The 15887-nt window shown below is 39.4% G+C and overlaps 4 protein-coding genes across 5 annotated transcripts; 2 read left to right on the top strand and 2 right to left on the bottom strand.

The window, feature by feature from the left end:
• Positions 1 to 255: 255 nt before the first annotated feature.
• Positions 256 to 2829, top strand: ORC5 (origin recognition complex protein 5). 2 transcript variants are annotated; one of them, XM_012988492.2, is made up of 5 exons: positions 256 to 389; positions 483 to 1320; positions 1432 to 1854; positions 2153 to 2468; positions 2560 to 2829. In XM_012988492.2, the coding sequence occupies exons 2-5, from the start codon at positions 485 to 487 to the stop codon at positions 2608 to 2610; spliced, it is 1626 nt and encodes a 541-aa protein (XP_012843946.2). In that variant the 5' UTR covers positions 256 to 389; positions 483 to 484; the 3' UTR covers positions 2611 to 2829. The 2 variants fall into 2 exon arrangements, with proteins under 2 accessions (XP_012843946.2, XP_088670740.1); XM_088814614.1 differs by having other exon boundaries at positions 263 to 389; positions 2550 to 2829.
• Positions 2830 to 3896: 1067 nt separating this feature from the next.
• Positions 3897 to 6452, top strand: LOC105963824 (cytochrome P450 86A8). The gene has a single exon (XM_012988298.2). It carries the CDS (start codon positions 4224 to 4226, stop codon positions 5964 to 5966), a length of 1743 nt encoding a protein of 580 aa, XP_012843752.1. The 5' UTR covers positions 3897 to 4223; the 3' UTR covers positions 5967 to 6452.
• Positions 6453 to 6675: 223 nt separating this feature from the next.
• On the bottom strand, positions 6676 to 10860 carry LOC105963823 (ascorbate transporter, chloroplastic). Its single transcript, XM_012988297.2, has 11 exons — positions 10528 to 10860; positions 9446 to 9969; positions 9174 to 9281; positions 8472 to 8627; positions 8138 to 8353; positions 7829 to 8038; positions 7607 to 7744; positions 7407 to 7508; positions 7254 to 7319; positions 7079 to 7163; positions 6676 to 6995 (listed from the first exon to the last, which is right to left on the bottom strand). The coding sequence occupies exons 1-11, from the start codon at positions 10580 to 10582 to the stop codon at positions 6898 to 6900; spliced, it is 1758 nt and encodes a 585-aa protein (XP_012843751.2). The 5' UTR covers positions 10583 to 10860; the 3' UTR covers positions 6676 to 6897.
• Positions 10861 to 12837: 1977 nt separating this feature from the next.
• On the bottom strand, positions 12838 to 15305 carry LOC105963822 (putative glycerol-3-phosphate acyltransferase 8). Its single transcript, XM_012988296.2, has 2 exons — positions 14515 to 15305; positions 12838 to 13841 (listed from the first exon to the last, which is right to left on the bottom strand). The coding sequence occupies exons 1-2, from the start codon at positions 15160 to 15162 to the stop codon at positions 12966 to 12968; spliced, it is 1524 nt and encodes a 507-aa protein (XP_012843750.2). The 5' UTR covers positions 15163 to 15305; the 3' UTR covers positions 12838 to 12965.
• Between the last annotated feature and the right edge of the window lie 582 nt (positions 15306 to 15887).

Below are 15887 nucleotides of genomic sequence, written 5' to 3'. Positions count from 1 at the left end.
TTTGCTAGTTTAAATTGCTTAAAGAATTTGTGATAACTTTGATAATAGTATTTCAATGAATTTATGGTTTAAAAAAATATATAAAATCCATTTCACTACGGTTAATAGTCAAATAGGTTGACCATTAAATTGAGGGGTTGTAAGTGTATTTCTCATACTACGAGGGGTAAGTGTGACATAAGACATAGTTTAAGGGGCTAAAGTGTATTTTACCTAAAAATTAATAAATAAATATTATCGATTTTGTTATAACACAGAAATTGGCGGGAAAATAAAAAGCCCTAACCCCCTTTCGGTTCTGTCCCCCTTCTCTCGATTTGGTAAAAAAATACTAAAGGTGAAAACTGCAGATACACACTTTTTCCAGCGACGACGAAGCCTATAATCTGGTATGAAGTATCGCATTTTTTTTATAATTTTTTTTTGTTTTCTGTTTTTAAATTATAAATCCGAAAAATTATTGATTTTGCGCATTATCACAGAGATGGGTAAAGACGAAACCCCCAAAAGCAACAGAAGATCCACAAGACAAAGCTCCACTCCGAATTCAAAAGCTCCACCGGAATCTTCCAAAGCCACTAACCAACTGAAATCGTTGTCTGTTAACGACCTCGTGTTCTCCACTGAAACCCTAAGTCTCGATGATTTGATTGGTTCGTTCCCAGGAAGGCGGTCACAGATTCTCGAATTAATCAAGCTTGTGGGCCCTTTGGATTCACCGATGATGCCGTTGTTCGTGTACGGAGGTTCTTCGACTGGAAAAACGAGCACTATACTTCAGATATTCAAGCACCTGAATCGCCCGTTCGCTTATTCTAGTTGCATCAGTTGTTATAGTCCTAGGATAATGTTTGAATCTATCTTGAACCAGCTTTTGCTTCATAGGAGGAACGAGAGCTGCGGTTATTTGAGTGCCAAGCGGTGCGAAAAGCCCTCTGATTTTGTCAATCTTTTGCGTGAAGCTTTGAGTAGTCTTGTAGACAGTTTGAAAGGGAATAATGTGGGAAAATCGAGCGCTAAGAAGTCTCCTACGCAGGTTAATGGGAGGATGGTCTATTTGATTTTTGATAATATAGAGCTTGTTAGAGAATGGGACAAAAGTTCTAGTATCGTACCACTTTTGTTTAATTTGTACGACATTCTGAAAATGACGGAAGTTGGTTTGATTTTCGTCAGTAAAACTTCTCTTGATACGTTTGAGTCAGATACAGGTTATGCTGAGCCTTTCCCTGTCTATTTTCCTGATTATACGGAAGACGACTTGCGCCAAATATTCATGAAAAAACAAGAAAATCCAAAGCTGTATTCATCCTTTCTAGAGTACGTAATATTACACTATATTTATCAGTTCTTGTAGTGTGGTTTGCTTTTATCATATTGGTCGTAAAAGAATGAACTTCATTTTCATCTTTGCTTTTTTCTGTTGAACAGTTTGGTGTTGAGGCCGTTCAGTAGGATTACAAGACGAGTCGATGAGTTATCTAATGCATTTGCTCCTCTATTTAAGAAGTACTGCGAACCTGTTGTTGATTTGGGAGCTGTTCCTAGTGAAGATATGAAGAGGAAATTATTTAGTCATCTTAAACCGTTTATCACGCAGTCCCTGAACGAGACATTTAATGTTCCTTCTCAATCTTTGCTCAAGGCCTCATCCAACAAAGAAAGGAACACGAGGAAGAGTATTGCAAAGAAGCTTGGAGGTTGCGAAATGCTAGATGAGATCGACTTTCATATGTCTACTTCTGCAAAGTATCTGCTTATTTGTGCATTTCTTGCTTCGAGAAATCCAGCAACCCTCGATGCCTCGCTCTTTGATTCAACAGGAGGATGTGACAATCGAAAAAAGAAAAGGAAGTAAGGGATTGGCACACAGATATCCGATATGTATAACTCTTCAATGTTATGAACATATATTCATATTGTTTCCCCTGCTTAAAAATATGTCTTACTTCAAAATAACAGACTGACATAGCCCTTTTACTTTGTACAGTCGCATCTTTACTAGAGTCTTTGCTCAAAATTATACGCTATTTTTGCTCATAGTGGAAGGACCAGATGTGCTATGTCTCATTCTGATTGTTTTTCGACTGTTAGAGTTAATGAATCTGTTGTATGGTTTTTATAAATTCTTTTCAATTCTATCTTTATTCAGGGTTTCTGAAAGATCGATGGAGCAGAAAGACAGTAAAGAACAAGAATTACTCATGAAAGGGCCTGGATCTTTCCCCCTCGAAAGGTTGTTAGCCATATTTCAATGCATCACAACTGTGGCAGATTATTCACCTGATGACGAAGACCAAGAAAATGTTGGCGTGGGAGCCGAGGGTTCTGACAGTGGATTAATGTCCGATATTCTCTTGCAATTATCCAGTCTTTGCAGTGCCAATTTTATTACCAAAGGAGGAAGCTGTCCGCTCGAAGGCTCAACACGGTATCGATCAACTGTATCCGAAGATATGGTTTTGAAGGTAATGAACGGAATCATGCTTATGTAGAGTAGTTTCTGAATTAATTACTTTCGATTGATTTAGTCATATGATGTTTTCAAGTGGCTTACAGGTGGCAAGGAGTCTGAAGTTCCCGTTATCGAAATACTTGTATAGAAAGTAAACACATTGTTGAAATAGCTGGAGACTTCGTGTCGACTTTCACTAGATGTAACATTGCAAGCACCATCCGGTTATGCTCTGTTTTCCTGTGCCCCCTGTTTTTCTCATTTCTTCATATGGGTTGTTTCTTTGTTGTATGAGTTTGAATCCTAGTTAATGTATTGTAACTTGAGAATTAATTCTTAATTGGTATGTTTCTATATTATGACATTTTTGTATATATACTTATGGTATGAGCATTTATCCTCTTTTCTATGCAATAATATATTTTTTATATTACACACATATTTCATTGATTCAAACTTATTTACGATGCGCCTAGCGCATATACTCGATGCTCTGTTATGCAGGAAGCAGCCAACCTGTGATAGTTGATATTCATTTAGTTTTATCAAACATTGTAGGATTAGCAATCAATCTGCAGTCCTGTGATCTTATCCTATTAAAAGTGTTTGATGAGTGTTAATAGTGTTTGTTTATTGGAGTCTACAAGAAAGGGTAAAGAAGTTATGCCTACAATTTCTTGAATATTTGAGTTTATTATATTTACTCTACTGCTAACAATCTCAACAGTTTTGGTGAGTAGCTTGAATTTGGTCGCCCATGGATTGGCATTGACAAAAAGGGGCTCAAATTCCAAAATCAGGTAAGATTTGTTTTACCGAAAAATTAAAAGTGACAGTGGAGTTGACCTTTTCTTTTATTAAAATTTATTGGCAGGAAAACCATGGCAGATTGGGGTTGACTTTTGTTCCTGCTGCAACCTCTGCATTGAATTCAAACATGGTCAAACCCTTTGTTATGAAACTGAGATAAAACATTTGTTTTGAGTTTTTTTCCCAAGGGGATATAGATAGATAAAGGTTAGAAACTCTCTCTCTCTCTCTCTCTCTATATATATATATATATATATATATATATATATATGTATATATATATAAGTATATAAAAATTGAGGAGTCACGCAATGGAAGCTTGGTGCTATAAATAAAATAGTTGGTGGGTTGTTGAGCGAACTGTTAACTAGCCACAAGCTCCCACCCATGTTCCATTTATGATGCTCATAAATTGGTACTTGTATTATTATTACTATTATTATTATTAATAATCCCCTTTCATATAAGTAGTAAGTTGGGATATATATGCACTATATACTATATTGTATTTTCTGTGTGTATAGTTATTCACCATTGTTTCTCAACTAATTTCCCCTCCTTCATTCAATTCTTGTCATAAAGACCCCTACAGCTCTTCCCGCTGCACAATTAGTTGTAAAGATAGTTTTTTTTTTTATTTTTTTTTTTAATTTTGTTTCTCACTCGTTTGCTGGTTTTTAAATTTTTTTAATTTATTAACAGAGCGGTTTCCTCTTCGGGGCTGATTTAAAAAAATAACTAAAATTTGACTCCTTAAATTTTCAACTGTCTCTGGAAATGCATTAATGGCGGTGCCATCTGATTGTTAAAGTTTTGCACAACTGTAGAGAAGGTGTATTATTAACCTTTTCAATTTATATCTTCTCTCTCTCATCTATAAATCCATCTTTCTCCTTATACTTCTTCATCTCTCTCTCTCCCTCTTTCAGTCCTCTCTCAATCAAACTTCATATTCTTGATGCAAAACAGTAACAAAGGGCTCTTTTCTTTTCCAGACAAAAGTTTCCATTACAGCATCTTACTAGGTAACACAATGGATGTATCACTGGCATTGCTCTTGTTCACCGCTGTAACCTGTTATCTACTCTGGTTCACCTTCATCTCCAAGTCACTCAGGGGTCCACGTGTATGGCCCTTATTGGGCAGCCTCCCCGGCCTTATCGAGAACTCCGACCGCCTCCACGAGTGGATCTCCGACAACCTCCGCGCCTGCGGCGGCACTTACCAGACATGCATCTGTGCAGTCCCATTCTTGGCCAGAAAGCAAGGCCTCGTGACAGTTACGTGCGACCCCAAAAACCTTGAGCACATTCTCAAAACCCGGTTCGACAACTACCCGAAGGGCCCCACATGGCAAGCCGTCTTCCACGACCTTCTCGGACAGGGTATCTTTAACTCAGACGGCGACACCTGGCTCTTCCAGAGGAAGACTGCTGCACTCGAGTTCACCACCCGGACCCTCCGCCAAGCCATGGCTCGGTGGGTCAATCGAGCCATCAAGAACCGGTTCTGCCCCATTCTCGAGTCGGCTCGGGTGAAAGCCGAGCCGGTCGATCTGCAGGACCTTCTGCTTCGGCTCACTTTCGATAACATATGTGGCTTGGCTTTTGGAAAAGACCCTCAAACCCTAGCTCCCGGCCTGCCGGAGAATGGATTCGCCTCGGCTTTCGACCGAGCCACTGAAGCTTCGTTACAGAGGTTTATATTTCCGGAGGTGATTTGGAAGCTGAAGAAATGGCTCCGGCTCGGAATGGAGGCTGGCTTGAACCGGAGCCTTGTCCAGGTGGACGAGTATTTATCCGGTGTGATCAATACTCGTAAGCTCGAGTTGACATCTCAGCACAAAGACGCAAACCCACACGACGATTTGCTGTCACGATTCATGAAGAAGAAAGAATCCTACTCGGATAAATTCTTGCAGGAGGTGGCGCTTAACTTCATCCTAGCTGGACGCGACACGTCATCAGTAGCGCTGAGCTGGTTCTTCTGGCTGGTGATGCAGAATCCGAGGGTGGAGAATAAAATCCTGAACGAGATATCGAAGGTCTTGATCGAGACACGTGGCGAAGATACTGCCACGTGGACTGAGGAGCCGTTGGAGTTCGAGGAAGTCGACCGCTTGGTGTATTTAAAAGCTGCTTTGTCGGAGACTTTGAGATTGTACCCTTCGGTGCCGGAGGATTCGAAGCATGTGATTGCCGACGACATTTTGCCGGACGGAACTTTTGTTCCGGCGGGTTCGTCTGTGACGTATTCGATTTATTCGGCTGGGAGGATGAAGTCCACTTGGGGGGAGGATGCTCTAGAGTTTAGGCCGGAGAGGTGGTTGTCGGAGGGCGGCGATCGGTTTTCGATGCATGATTCGTATAAGTTTGTGGCATTCAATGCGGGGCCTAGGATATGCTTAGGGAAGGATCTGGCGTATCTGCAGATGAAGTCGGTGGCGGCGGCGGTTTTGCTCCGGCACCGGTTAACGGTAGTGCCGGGGCATAAGGTGGAGCAGAAGATGTCGTTGACTTTGTTCATGAAGTACGGGTTGAAAGTCAATGTTCACCGGAGAGATCTTGGATTGGTGGCGGCGAGTGTGGCTAAGGAGAGATGTTTGGGTACGTTGAGTAATGGTAAGTGCGGTGGGTTTAGTGAAACTAGCGGCAGAGTTGGCGGTGGAGTAGGGGTGGAGGTGGTGGTTGGAGTGGTTTAAAGTGGTGGTTGGGAGTGTGGTTTAAAGATGGTTTGGGTATAAATGGGTTTATTATTATTATTATTATTAATACAGGGTGGGGCCCATTTAACTATACTGAGTTTTTTAAGCCAACTCAGTGGGTGGCTGCTGTTTATTACTCACATAAATTTTGTGGGGTGGAAATTCACATGGTGGCCTTTGAATGCGCATTTGTAGAGATGAGTGTGTGTACTTTCTTCATTACTGAAGGTACAACCATTTGTTGCAGGAAGATCATAGCTGATGAGGAAAAGAGTACATGCCAAATTGCCAATCTCTCTCTCTCTCTCTCTCTTTTTTTTTTTTTTTTTTTTTTTTTTTTTTGGTTCTTGTGTTTGTTAAAAGACTATAGTTTGGGTTTTGTTATTGTATTGATTCTTTGTATTTTCTTGTTCCAATTTTAATTTATTTGGCTACTATGGTATATAGTTTGTTTGGAGTGGCAATTCAAACGGAATTTCTTAATTCGTCGAATTGATTGCGATTCGGAAAATTCTAATTTATGAAACGATGTTTTTTCATTTTGATTTCCGAATCTTTACAATTTTCGATATAATTTTAATTTACAGAAATAATACAGTTCTTCATTTTTCGAAAATTACACTCAATGATATTAATATTATCACACATTTTTTTTCTATATTTTTTATTCCAATTTTAAAAATTAGAGATATTGAACATAGATAGATACCTCGAAGTGAAGGGAGTTATTAAACTTAACTTCTTACAAAATATAATTAATAATTTCTAAACTGCAACAAAGATGAGACAAAATGGCAAAAATCATCTAAAGAGATTCCACATCAAACCCGAGGCCCTTTCATTTAATGTAGATCCTACACTCCGGCCGCGATTCGACCCCATTCTTTTCATGGTAATCGAGCAAATCTTTCGATTTATTCTCGATAACTTAGTCCAGAATTTTCTCCCCGGTGGCAAATAGGTTCCACACTAAGGTTCCGATGATGTACAGTACAACGGCCACTTTGAATACATCATCCCACGAACCTGAGCAATTTAATTCGAGAATTAAAACTCAATAGTTCGATTACGAAATAGAAATTTATGCAATTACGAAATGATTTTCGTACCCTTTTGGAGTATGTATCCAGTAGCAGCAGTTCCAAAGACACCAGCAAGTACACCGGCAGTATTAGATAGACCTAACAAAACTCCCTGCAAATATAGCGAATATTCGAATTATCGTACTGACAAATCAATGTTTAGGAAAAAATCGATATTAAAATATTTTCTTTTCCAACTCACAGCGTAACGTGGGCCGATATCTTGGTGATTGGAGTATAGTCCAGACTGTGAAAATGCATCCAATCCCTGCGGAAGTATTGTATACACACATTTGTTGTACTAAGTTATGAAATTTAAAAGGCAAAAATAGACATGAAAGGGAGAATCTCGAACCTGACTGCACGACATGCATAGCACAGCTAGAGCAGGGGTTTTCACTTTGCTCAGTTGCGATAGGAAGAAAGCTGGGCCTAAAAATCCGATCGACTGCATTATCTGTAATAGTAAGGAATTTAAGAAGATTAAATACGTAGTTAATTGCAAATTTGTTGCGTAAATTCATCGGAACTAAAGGGAAAAGAAAAAGTGCTTGCCTTACGAACGGTCGTGATGGAAAGACCTTTGCTGATGAGTGTATCAGCAATCCAACCACCTATATTGGCAAACACCGCCATAGTCAGCCATGGAAGCACACACAGTAGTCCAGATTCAGTGAGATTGAACTTCAAAACCTACATAAACAATTAACAAAAATCGGAAAAAAAAAAAAAAAGCTTATAATTGTTAAAAAGAAAATTAGCTAATAAATATAATACCTGGTTATAGTAAGTAGGCATCCATGTCAAAAGAATAAATGTTCCCCAATTATGGCAGAAATGGGAAATGATTAGAGCCCAAACGGGGGCCTTTGACAGAATTTTCTTCCATGGAATCTCGGTGACAGGTTCCTTCGATACGCTTCCTCCCAAAATCAGTTCCTTTTCCTCCAGATTCAAATTTGGGTCGTCTTTTGGTGAGCTGTGTGCCTAGAATAAGTAAAAGTCAAGAATTTAAATGTCAACTGCAGTTATATTCGAACTACAAACATGCGGAATTCCAAAGCATTCAGTGAGATTAGGACTTACTTTGCTCAACCAAATTGCAAACCAAATACTTCCAAGGGATCCAAAAGAATAGAAGACAGATGGCCAACCGAACTTGTGAATCAATATCGGTGAGAAAGCCAAACCGGTAACTGAACCAAGATACATTCCGCTGTACACTAGCGCAAGAGATCTGCTTCTCTCCGAGACAGGAATCCATTTTGATAACAGATTATTCATAGCAGGCATAGCAACACCCTGGTTTACAAAATAAGACTCATTTGAAGAGGCAAACCATGTTTGATATCTGGTGTCTGTGCTCACATTTTACAAGCAACATCTAACGAATCTAAGCAGAAGAACATGAGCAGCTAACCTCGCCAATTCCCATGAAGGCACGCATAACAAGTAAGAAAGGAAGCCCAAGTTTAGCAGCAATAGGTGTCAAAATTGTTGCGATAGACCACCAAACTACTCCAAAACCAAGTACTAGCTTCCCGCCTACTTTATCAGCCCATATGCCGCCAACAATCTATGCCACAGAGAATGCAGAATAACTTCAGCAAGAGTGCAATAATATAAACGTCTTGAAGCGACTCCAGTGAGACCTTAAGTCAGCATGCATTCAACTATTCTGGATAAAGACTGCTTAAAGAGGCACTATGAAGCAAAGCAATAGGATAAGTTACGTCAGAGATTAAGATGTTTGTTTACTCTGGTGTGCTCCTTTCTTCATCTTTGTTCTATAGAAAATTTGAAAATATTTTGAAGTTTGTAGGAGTACCATAAACTGTACCTAACGTGCTTTAGACAATTGTAAACATCCAAGCTTAGTGAACAAGAAGCAATTGAGGCAGTAACTATTGGACCTTGGTACGTAAATCATACAATACCCATTGAAGATTTCACAGAAAAAAACAAAAGGACTACCTCTTTGACATTATCGATCTCATTTTCAATAAATTAATTGTAACAGTAAAGGATTACTGCAAAAGACTAGCTCAAACACTTGTGCTGAAGCAGGTACAAACTCAAGCCTTTAAATGGTGCCCTGATGTTATGCAATCATGAGAAAAACCTGTGTAAGCAGATAACCCCAGAAGAAAGAGGACTGAATCAGACCAACTGTCGCACTGTCCCAGTTGAATTCCTTTGACATCGGGAGTATTGCTATGCTCATGTTTACCTAAATACAGAAAGCATCAAACTATTAGCACAAGTAGCAGCGATTCTGTTCCATTAAGGCAGTTCAGGAAAGTGCATGCACATGAAATTAACGTAAGATATTATTTCAGCCAGGATATCGTAAATTTAAGCAGGAAGCCTACATAACCAGTAAAAAGACCTTACACGATCCATGTTGCACAACAGAAACGCAGCAAAACAAAGGAGGACCATCAGCCAGCGCTTTGGAAACTTCTGCCACCACGGTTTTGCTGGCTCGACTCCTTCAATTAAAACATCTTCACTTGTCCCCTCGTTCTCTTGAGATTTGAAGTCGGCCCTGGTCCTCATCACTGTTGAATGCTTTGACGCAAGTTTTTGGCCATCAATAAAGCCATAATTATCCAACTTCCCTGGTTGAACCCAATTTCCCTCAGAGTAAGCCGACGAAAGGCAGCATCCTCTAATCATTCTCCTCGTATTGATGCCTTTAATTTTTTTTCTCAGTCGGTGGGACATTGAGAGAGGTGGATCTACTTTAACACGAGATGCTGAATCTGACAGGTGAAATTCTCTTTTTGATTGATGCCTTCCATGGTGAAGATATAGCTTGCTGTCAATCCTTTTCTCATACGCACACTGTACAGCAGCAACACTCAAGTCCTCACTTCTTTGACGAGCTCTAGCTGCTTCTCCATGGCATGAACGTCCTGGTGATAAGAACAAATAAGAACATATATCAAATGAGGCTTAATTCTTCATAAAATTGCTAAAATCCTACGTTTCCGGAGAACAATTACTGTCATCTAGTTGCCTTCGATTCACATCAAACGAACTTGTATCTCACATCACAATGCTCAAAAGAACGACATCGGCAGATAGCGAAAAATGTACTCATATCAAAATTCAATAAACTCAATTTGTTGACTTAATCTCATCACAGAGTTACCAGTGGATATCTCATAAACTAATTAAAGCATAAAATGTAAGAAAATTACTCAGGATGATAGTGCAGCCATTTTTTTCTCAATTCACATCTCTCACTAACGCACTTTAATTCCTCAAATTACAAAATCAGGACAAATATCATCAGTCATCACAACTTCGAAATTACTAATCAAGCAAATTAAACAAGCCTCGAACAAAAACAAACAACAAACAACAGTCGCCAAAAACTGCAAAAGCAAATGCTAAACCACCACCGGAAATTAAACTCGAAAAAAACTAATAATTCAATCCAACAGTGCGAGAATTAGGCGACGAGTTACCAGAACCGACGAAAGAGCCGAAATTCCGGTGCGAAAGGACGGCGCCGATTGCCATTCTCACCGGAAAATTTCTTCACTGGATGTTTTAATTTACTTATTTATCTTCTCATACTCTCTCTCTCTCTCTCTCTCTCTCTCTCTCTCTTCAGCTCGAGGAATATAAATATGTAGGTAGAAATTACAGTCACAAATCACTAGAATTTTCTCACTCTAGAGTGGATAATATCTGGGGAGCTATTGTTCTTCTTCATACGAATTGTATTTTTTTTTTTTTTTTGTTTTTCAGCTCAGATTTATTTTCTGCAATTTTATATTATTTATTTATTTTTGTTTAAATAGCGGGAATTTGTAAGAGGGGCTGGTAGAGTGACACGTCCGCATCGCATCATCTTAGTATTTACGATATTGTCCCCACTTGGAAGAATCAAACCAACCTGCACTTTTAAGTGATTTTGAAAAAAAAAATAAGGCTGCGGCTATATGCAAGACTAATTCCACTTATGCAAGATCAGATTAAAATTTTCAATGTATAAATACTATAATACCCTTACTTATTAAAAAAATAAAAATTTCCAAATGTGCAAGACCTAAAATTCAAAAAACACAAAAAAAACCTATCACAAGACCACAAGACCAACTATCATCTTCTCCATCTTCCAAAACCCACAAGACCTTTCTCCATCCTCCTCCATAAACCCACAAAAGCTAAACATTCAAAATCATCAAAACTCAACAAATCTTATAAATATGGCAAGTATGGTGTCAGAAGACATCAAAATAGAAGATTCTACGGTGGAAGAACCCAAGAAGGTATGCATTTATGAGTTTTTTTTAGCTAGAATATCGTTTTTCCAAAAAAAATCCCGCGCAAACGAATTTGACATGTACAAGTCGAATTTTATAGGTAAAAATCGACATTTAGATGTCGATTTTGAGGTATAAAATTCGACATTTGGCAATGTCAAATTTGTGCTATAAATTCCACATGTTAATGTCGATTTTTACCTATAAAATTCGACTCTTAAGTGTCGATTTGTAGCATAGTTTTTCGACACCTTGGTGTCGATTTTGACCAGTTTCAAATTTAATTTGTTTTTCCTTTTTTTTGGGCAGATTTAGGTCACTCATGATTGTGAGCGGCGGTGATCGGCGGTGGAGCTTGGGCGACGGAGCTTTGGCGACGGAGAAGATGGGTGTAGGTAGGTTTTCAGGAGGGGGTTGTTTGTTTTTTTAATTCACCCTTCTATGTTTTTTTTTTCCTTATTATTTGTATTTGGTCTTGCATGAGAAAAAAAAAAAACAAATTTAATTTATGGGTATATTTGTCATTTCATCTTAATAAAATAGAATATTTTGGAATCTTTTTTTAATTTGGTTTTTCACAAGTGGAATGAGTATTGCATATAGCCGCAGCCAAAAAATAATTATAATCACTTTGGAAAAGCGTTTGCAAGTTTTGTCAACCCAAAATTTTCAGTGATGAATTGCTTTGGGCCATTTAATTAAAATGTTGATTAATTTTTATTTGGGTACCAACAACTGAGTACATAAACCACCTTTTATCGGAACCCTTTTCTCATATCATAATTACTTAGATTATGTCAACTCGCTCACTTCAACCTCAATTCGTCAGATTTGAACTCACTCTCTTGTTTGTCACACTCAAAAATTGATGTCACACTTGTATAGAAGGACTGAGAAGTAGAACTCGAAGAAGATTCAAATTTGTATGTGTCTTACCCCTCTCTCTCTCAAAAAAAAAAAAGATTGTTTCCAAAATAGAGAGCAAAATTAGTACAACCATCGCCATAGTCAAAGGGGCACGTCGTCAGAAGATGCCAAAGATGATTCAATGCGGTAGTACGTCGAGAGGAGAGGGAGAAGATCAAATTTTAGGGCTGGGAAGGAGACGAGGTTGAAATACCTCGAATGGGTGGTCTATATGAAAGAGTTGAGAGTCAACGATCAAAATCAAAGTATCAAAAAGGCTCTCGAGTCACTACGTGAGCTTTGAGCCGCCTCCAGTGGAGATCCAGTTAATCAACTAAATTCTTGATTAGTTCAGTTTGGACCGAGAATCCAACAAATTTGTTACTAAAGATATGGTTAGAAATTAGAATAATAATCTTGGCAAGCAAATTGTTGATTTTAGAAATAATTAAGTTACTTGAATATAATAGACTTAGATCTCGTTTGATTGGGATTTATTTTAGTTACATGATTGAATTTTTATTTATTTTCACCAACTATTGTATTGGGTCATCAACCTTAGCGGTTTGCATGCAATGTCTTTAATATCTAAGAGTTAGATAAAAAAAACCAACAAAATCATCACCAATATTCAGAAATTATTACCAAAACAATATTCCACTTCAAATTCCAATAATACCCTCACAGATATTCATATACTACTAAAATCTCCTCCAAAAGAGTTCAATTCATTTCTTGGAGTACATAGACTCCACCATGCCATCATTCCCACCAAGCAGCATATACTTATCCTTCCTAGTCAACTGAGTACACTCAAACCCCAACGCGCCACCCAACACCCTCTGCACATGATTCGCCACCTCGACTGCCGACTTCCCGCCGCGGCGGCAAGTCATCCCCTCCGGCAGCCTCTCCAGAAACTTCACCTCGTACGTCGGCCGAGGGTTCATAAAGTAGTAATAGGCATCCCAAAACTTCACTCCCCTCACACTAGTTCCGTAAAACATCCCCTGCGCGACGTTCACAGCCACCGGCACAATCCGATCACTCAACTCCGCAAACAAAGCACTAAACCTCAACAAGTACTTCTCCCTGCACGTGGTCCCCTCCGGACAAACGACCAAATCGCCCTTCTCGAGCAACGCCCTGATCATCGCAGCATCCGCCACACGATCGCGCGTCAAGGCAACGGCTGGGATTGGAGATAAAAATCTCGAGAGCTTACTAACACTATACGTCACACACGAGACTTTTCGACCTAGTGCTATTGCGATTACTATAGGGTCGAGTGCAGTTCGGTGATTACACACGTAGAGGTTACCGGGGGACCCACGAGAAGGGGGTGGGGGCGGATGCCCCTTGATGACTAGGTTGATGCCTAGCATGGGGTAGGTGTAGCGTACGATTTTCTCCGGTAAAGGGAGGTTGAAGTAGACGCGGATTATGGAGAGTAGGAACCCGAACGGGAGCCAAATGTAGGTGATGAGCGCGTTGAGCGGAGTTGGCGGCTGCACTAATCGGCCGTCGTGGAAGATTAGTGGGTTCTTTAGGCGGTTAAGTGGGATCGGTTTTGCTGATTTGCTAGGGTGCACCATGTATCCTTCCTGTGAAATTGCCATACATTTGAAATAACTTCATTATATTTGAAATAAATCCAAGCTTCTGCAATTTCAAATGTGGTGATTGACTAATAATCTCTTAGCCATCAACTTCTGATTAATTAAAAAAAAAACTCTCATTTTCTATTTTCATTGCAAGAATTAAAGTTTGGCACATGCCCTGTTTCAGCAAATTGTATGTATATTACTAAAGCCTCAACCACTACATTAATTTCTTATTAGCTGTCGTACTTTATCATTTATGATTTTTATCGGTGACAAGTGTATACGAATATGGCAAAATTTAGTACGATTTTACCTAGCCAAGAACCGGAAGAAACTATTAATTTATCGAGCTTCTACTGTATCACACATTCTTTTACTCCTAAGTTGACATAATCAAACATCAAATTTATGGTCCAACCTTCAAGCTATTGCGATGTATAAACAAATTCATGTTCGCAGGTATCGAATTCGACAAGATAGAGCTCAAATTATGCTAGGTTGATCAGTAAACACCACATAAGCAAAAATCATATACACAAACAAATACCTTAAAAATTGACTAATAATGGAAAATATAGATGTGAAATTCAAATCTGATTTATGACGCAATAAATATAATTAACTGGAAATTAAATGAATAGCAAGGGGGTAAAAAAATGTGTAGAGAGCTAACCTTGCACACAGACATGAAATCGTGATCGGATTCACGATCTCCGATCCCGATATCCGGCGTCTCGCCGTCGGCAAATTCCTTCAGCACGGCCAACTTCTTCCATTTCCCGACCAGCACTCCAGGCTTCTTCACATATCCGGTTGCCTTCTTCGTCTTCGGATCGACCTCGATTTCAGTCCCGATCACCTTGTCCGCCCCCAAATACTCCCTCGCGAACGGCTCCACCATTATCGTAGGATTCGCCGTGACAATCACTTTCCGTTTGCACTTCTCGAACACCTCGTAGCTCTCGGCTCGCACGTCGTTCGCGTAGAACCTCGGCAGCACGGCGCGTGAGGCCAGTTCGATGTCACGCGCTTTGATTCCTGAGTAGGAAATGTAGATCAGCATCTGGATGGCGAGCGACTCGGAGACGAAGACGTACGCGGCGGCGATGAAGGGGAACGAGAGGAGGAGGATCAGGCCGCGGAGGAGGCTCCCGGCTTCGATTGCCACGAGCATGAAGTAAGGGAACGAGGAGCGTGAGATTAGTAGGGTTCCGTCAAGGTCCGCCGCTATCGAGCGGCTGTTTACACCGGAGGTGTCGCATTTCTCGATCGACGGAAAACGCGCGGCGGCAGCAGTGCCGGAGGCGGTGGCTTTCGCCATCTTTCACTCTGTATGTTTTTGTGTGTGTGTTGGATTCTATATATGCATGTGTTTGTGTGTGTGTGTGTATATATATATATATATATATGTGTGTGTGTGTGTGTGTGTGTGTGGTTATCTGTTTAGTCTGTGCTTTTAAGTGTGCTTTCATGGAGGAGGGAAGGTGTGGGTTTAAATGAGGAGGTTGAGATAGAAGAAATGACGGACTTGCCCCGAAGAGAAACATGACAGTTGGGGAGAATTTGGAGGGTAGTTGGGTAAAATGACACATGTCCTCCTACTTTGGGTTTCAAATTGGCGGTGGTGAAATTAAATGCTCGGGTTTTGAATTTTGGTACATTTTTATTTTCCTACGTCACAATGAAAATCATTTTAATTAAATTTTGAAATTTCAAAATTTGAGATTTTTAGCACCCAATTTCTAGGGAAATTAGATATTATACCTGATTATTTATACTGTGCCGATTTGAAGAGTACATCGATACATAATCACACACATACCTAATATGTATGTGTGCTTACATCAACACATAATCACACACATACCTAATATGATATGTGCTTAGTAAATAATTATCTAATCAAATTTATAATCTAACTCTCGAATTTCTATTGCTCAACTGTGAGTTCAATGAAAATTTTGAAAAGTAGTACAAATTGAGTCGACTCGACCAAATCAGTGCATTAATATTTAATCACCACATTGTTTCATTCGAAATCGATCA

Source organism: Erythranthe guttata, chromosome 2 (assembly GCF_056151865.1).
Source record: "Erythranthe guttata isolate IM_541 chromosome 2, IM_541, whole genome shotgun sequence".
Taxonomy (NCBI): domain Eukaryota; kingdom Viridiplantae; phylum Streptophyta; class Magnoliopsida; order Lamiales; family Phrymaceae; genus Erythranthe; species Erythranthe guttata.
The sequence above is the reverse complement of the archived record's forward strand: the minus strand, read 5'-3'. Positions and strand labels throughout refer to the sequence as shown.

What these genes read in the sequence shown, in the direction of transcription:
- ORC5 (XM_088814614.1), top strand. Translation starts at nt 485, where the DNA reads ATGGGTAAAGACGAAACCCCCAAAAGCAACAGAAGATCCACAAGACAA. An exon ending in CTGTATTCATCCTTTCTAGA is followed by an intron (nt 1,321 to 1,431) that starts GTACGTAATATT and finishes TCTGTTGAACAG; the next exon opens with TTTGGTGTTGAGGCCGTTCA. An exon ending in CCGAAGATATGGTTTTGAAG is followed by an intron (nt 2,469 to 2,549) that starts GTAATGAACGGA and finishes GATGTTTTCAAG; the next exon opens with TGGCTTACAGGTGGCAAGGA.
- LOC105963824 (XM_012988298.2), top strand. Translation starts at nt 4,224, where the DNA reads ATGCAAAACAGTAACAAAGGGCTCTTTTCTTTTCCAGACAAAAGTTTC.
- LOC105963823 (XM_012988297.2), bottom strand. Translation starts at nt 10,582, where the DNA reads ATGGCAATCGGCGCCGTCCTTTCGCACCGGAATTTCGGCTCTTTCGTC. An exon ending in TGTTGTGCAACATGGATCGT is followed by an intron (nt 9,282 to 9,445) that starts GTAAGGTCTTTT and finishes TTCTGTATTTAG; the next exon opens with GTAAACATGAGCATAGCAAT. An exon ending in CCATCACGACCGTTCGTAAG is followed by an intron (nt 7,509 to 7,606) that starts GCAAGCACTTTT and finishes TTACTATTACAG; the next exon opens with ATAATGCAGTCGATCGGATT.
- LOC105963822 (XM_012988296.2), bottom strand. Translation starts at nt 15,162, where the DNA reads ATGGCGAAAGCCACCGCCTCCGGCACTGCTGCCGCCGCGCGTTTTCCG. An exon ending in ATTTCATGTCTGTGTGCAAG is followed by an intron (nt 13,842 to 14,514) that starts GTTAGCTCTCTA and finishes GCAATTTCACAG; the next exon opens with GAAGGATACATGGTGCACCC.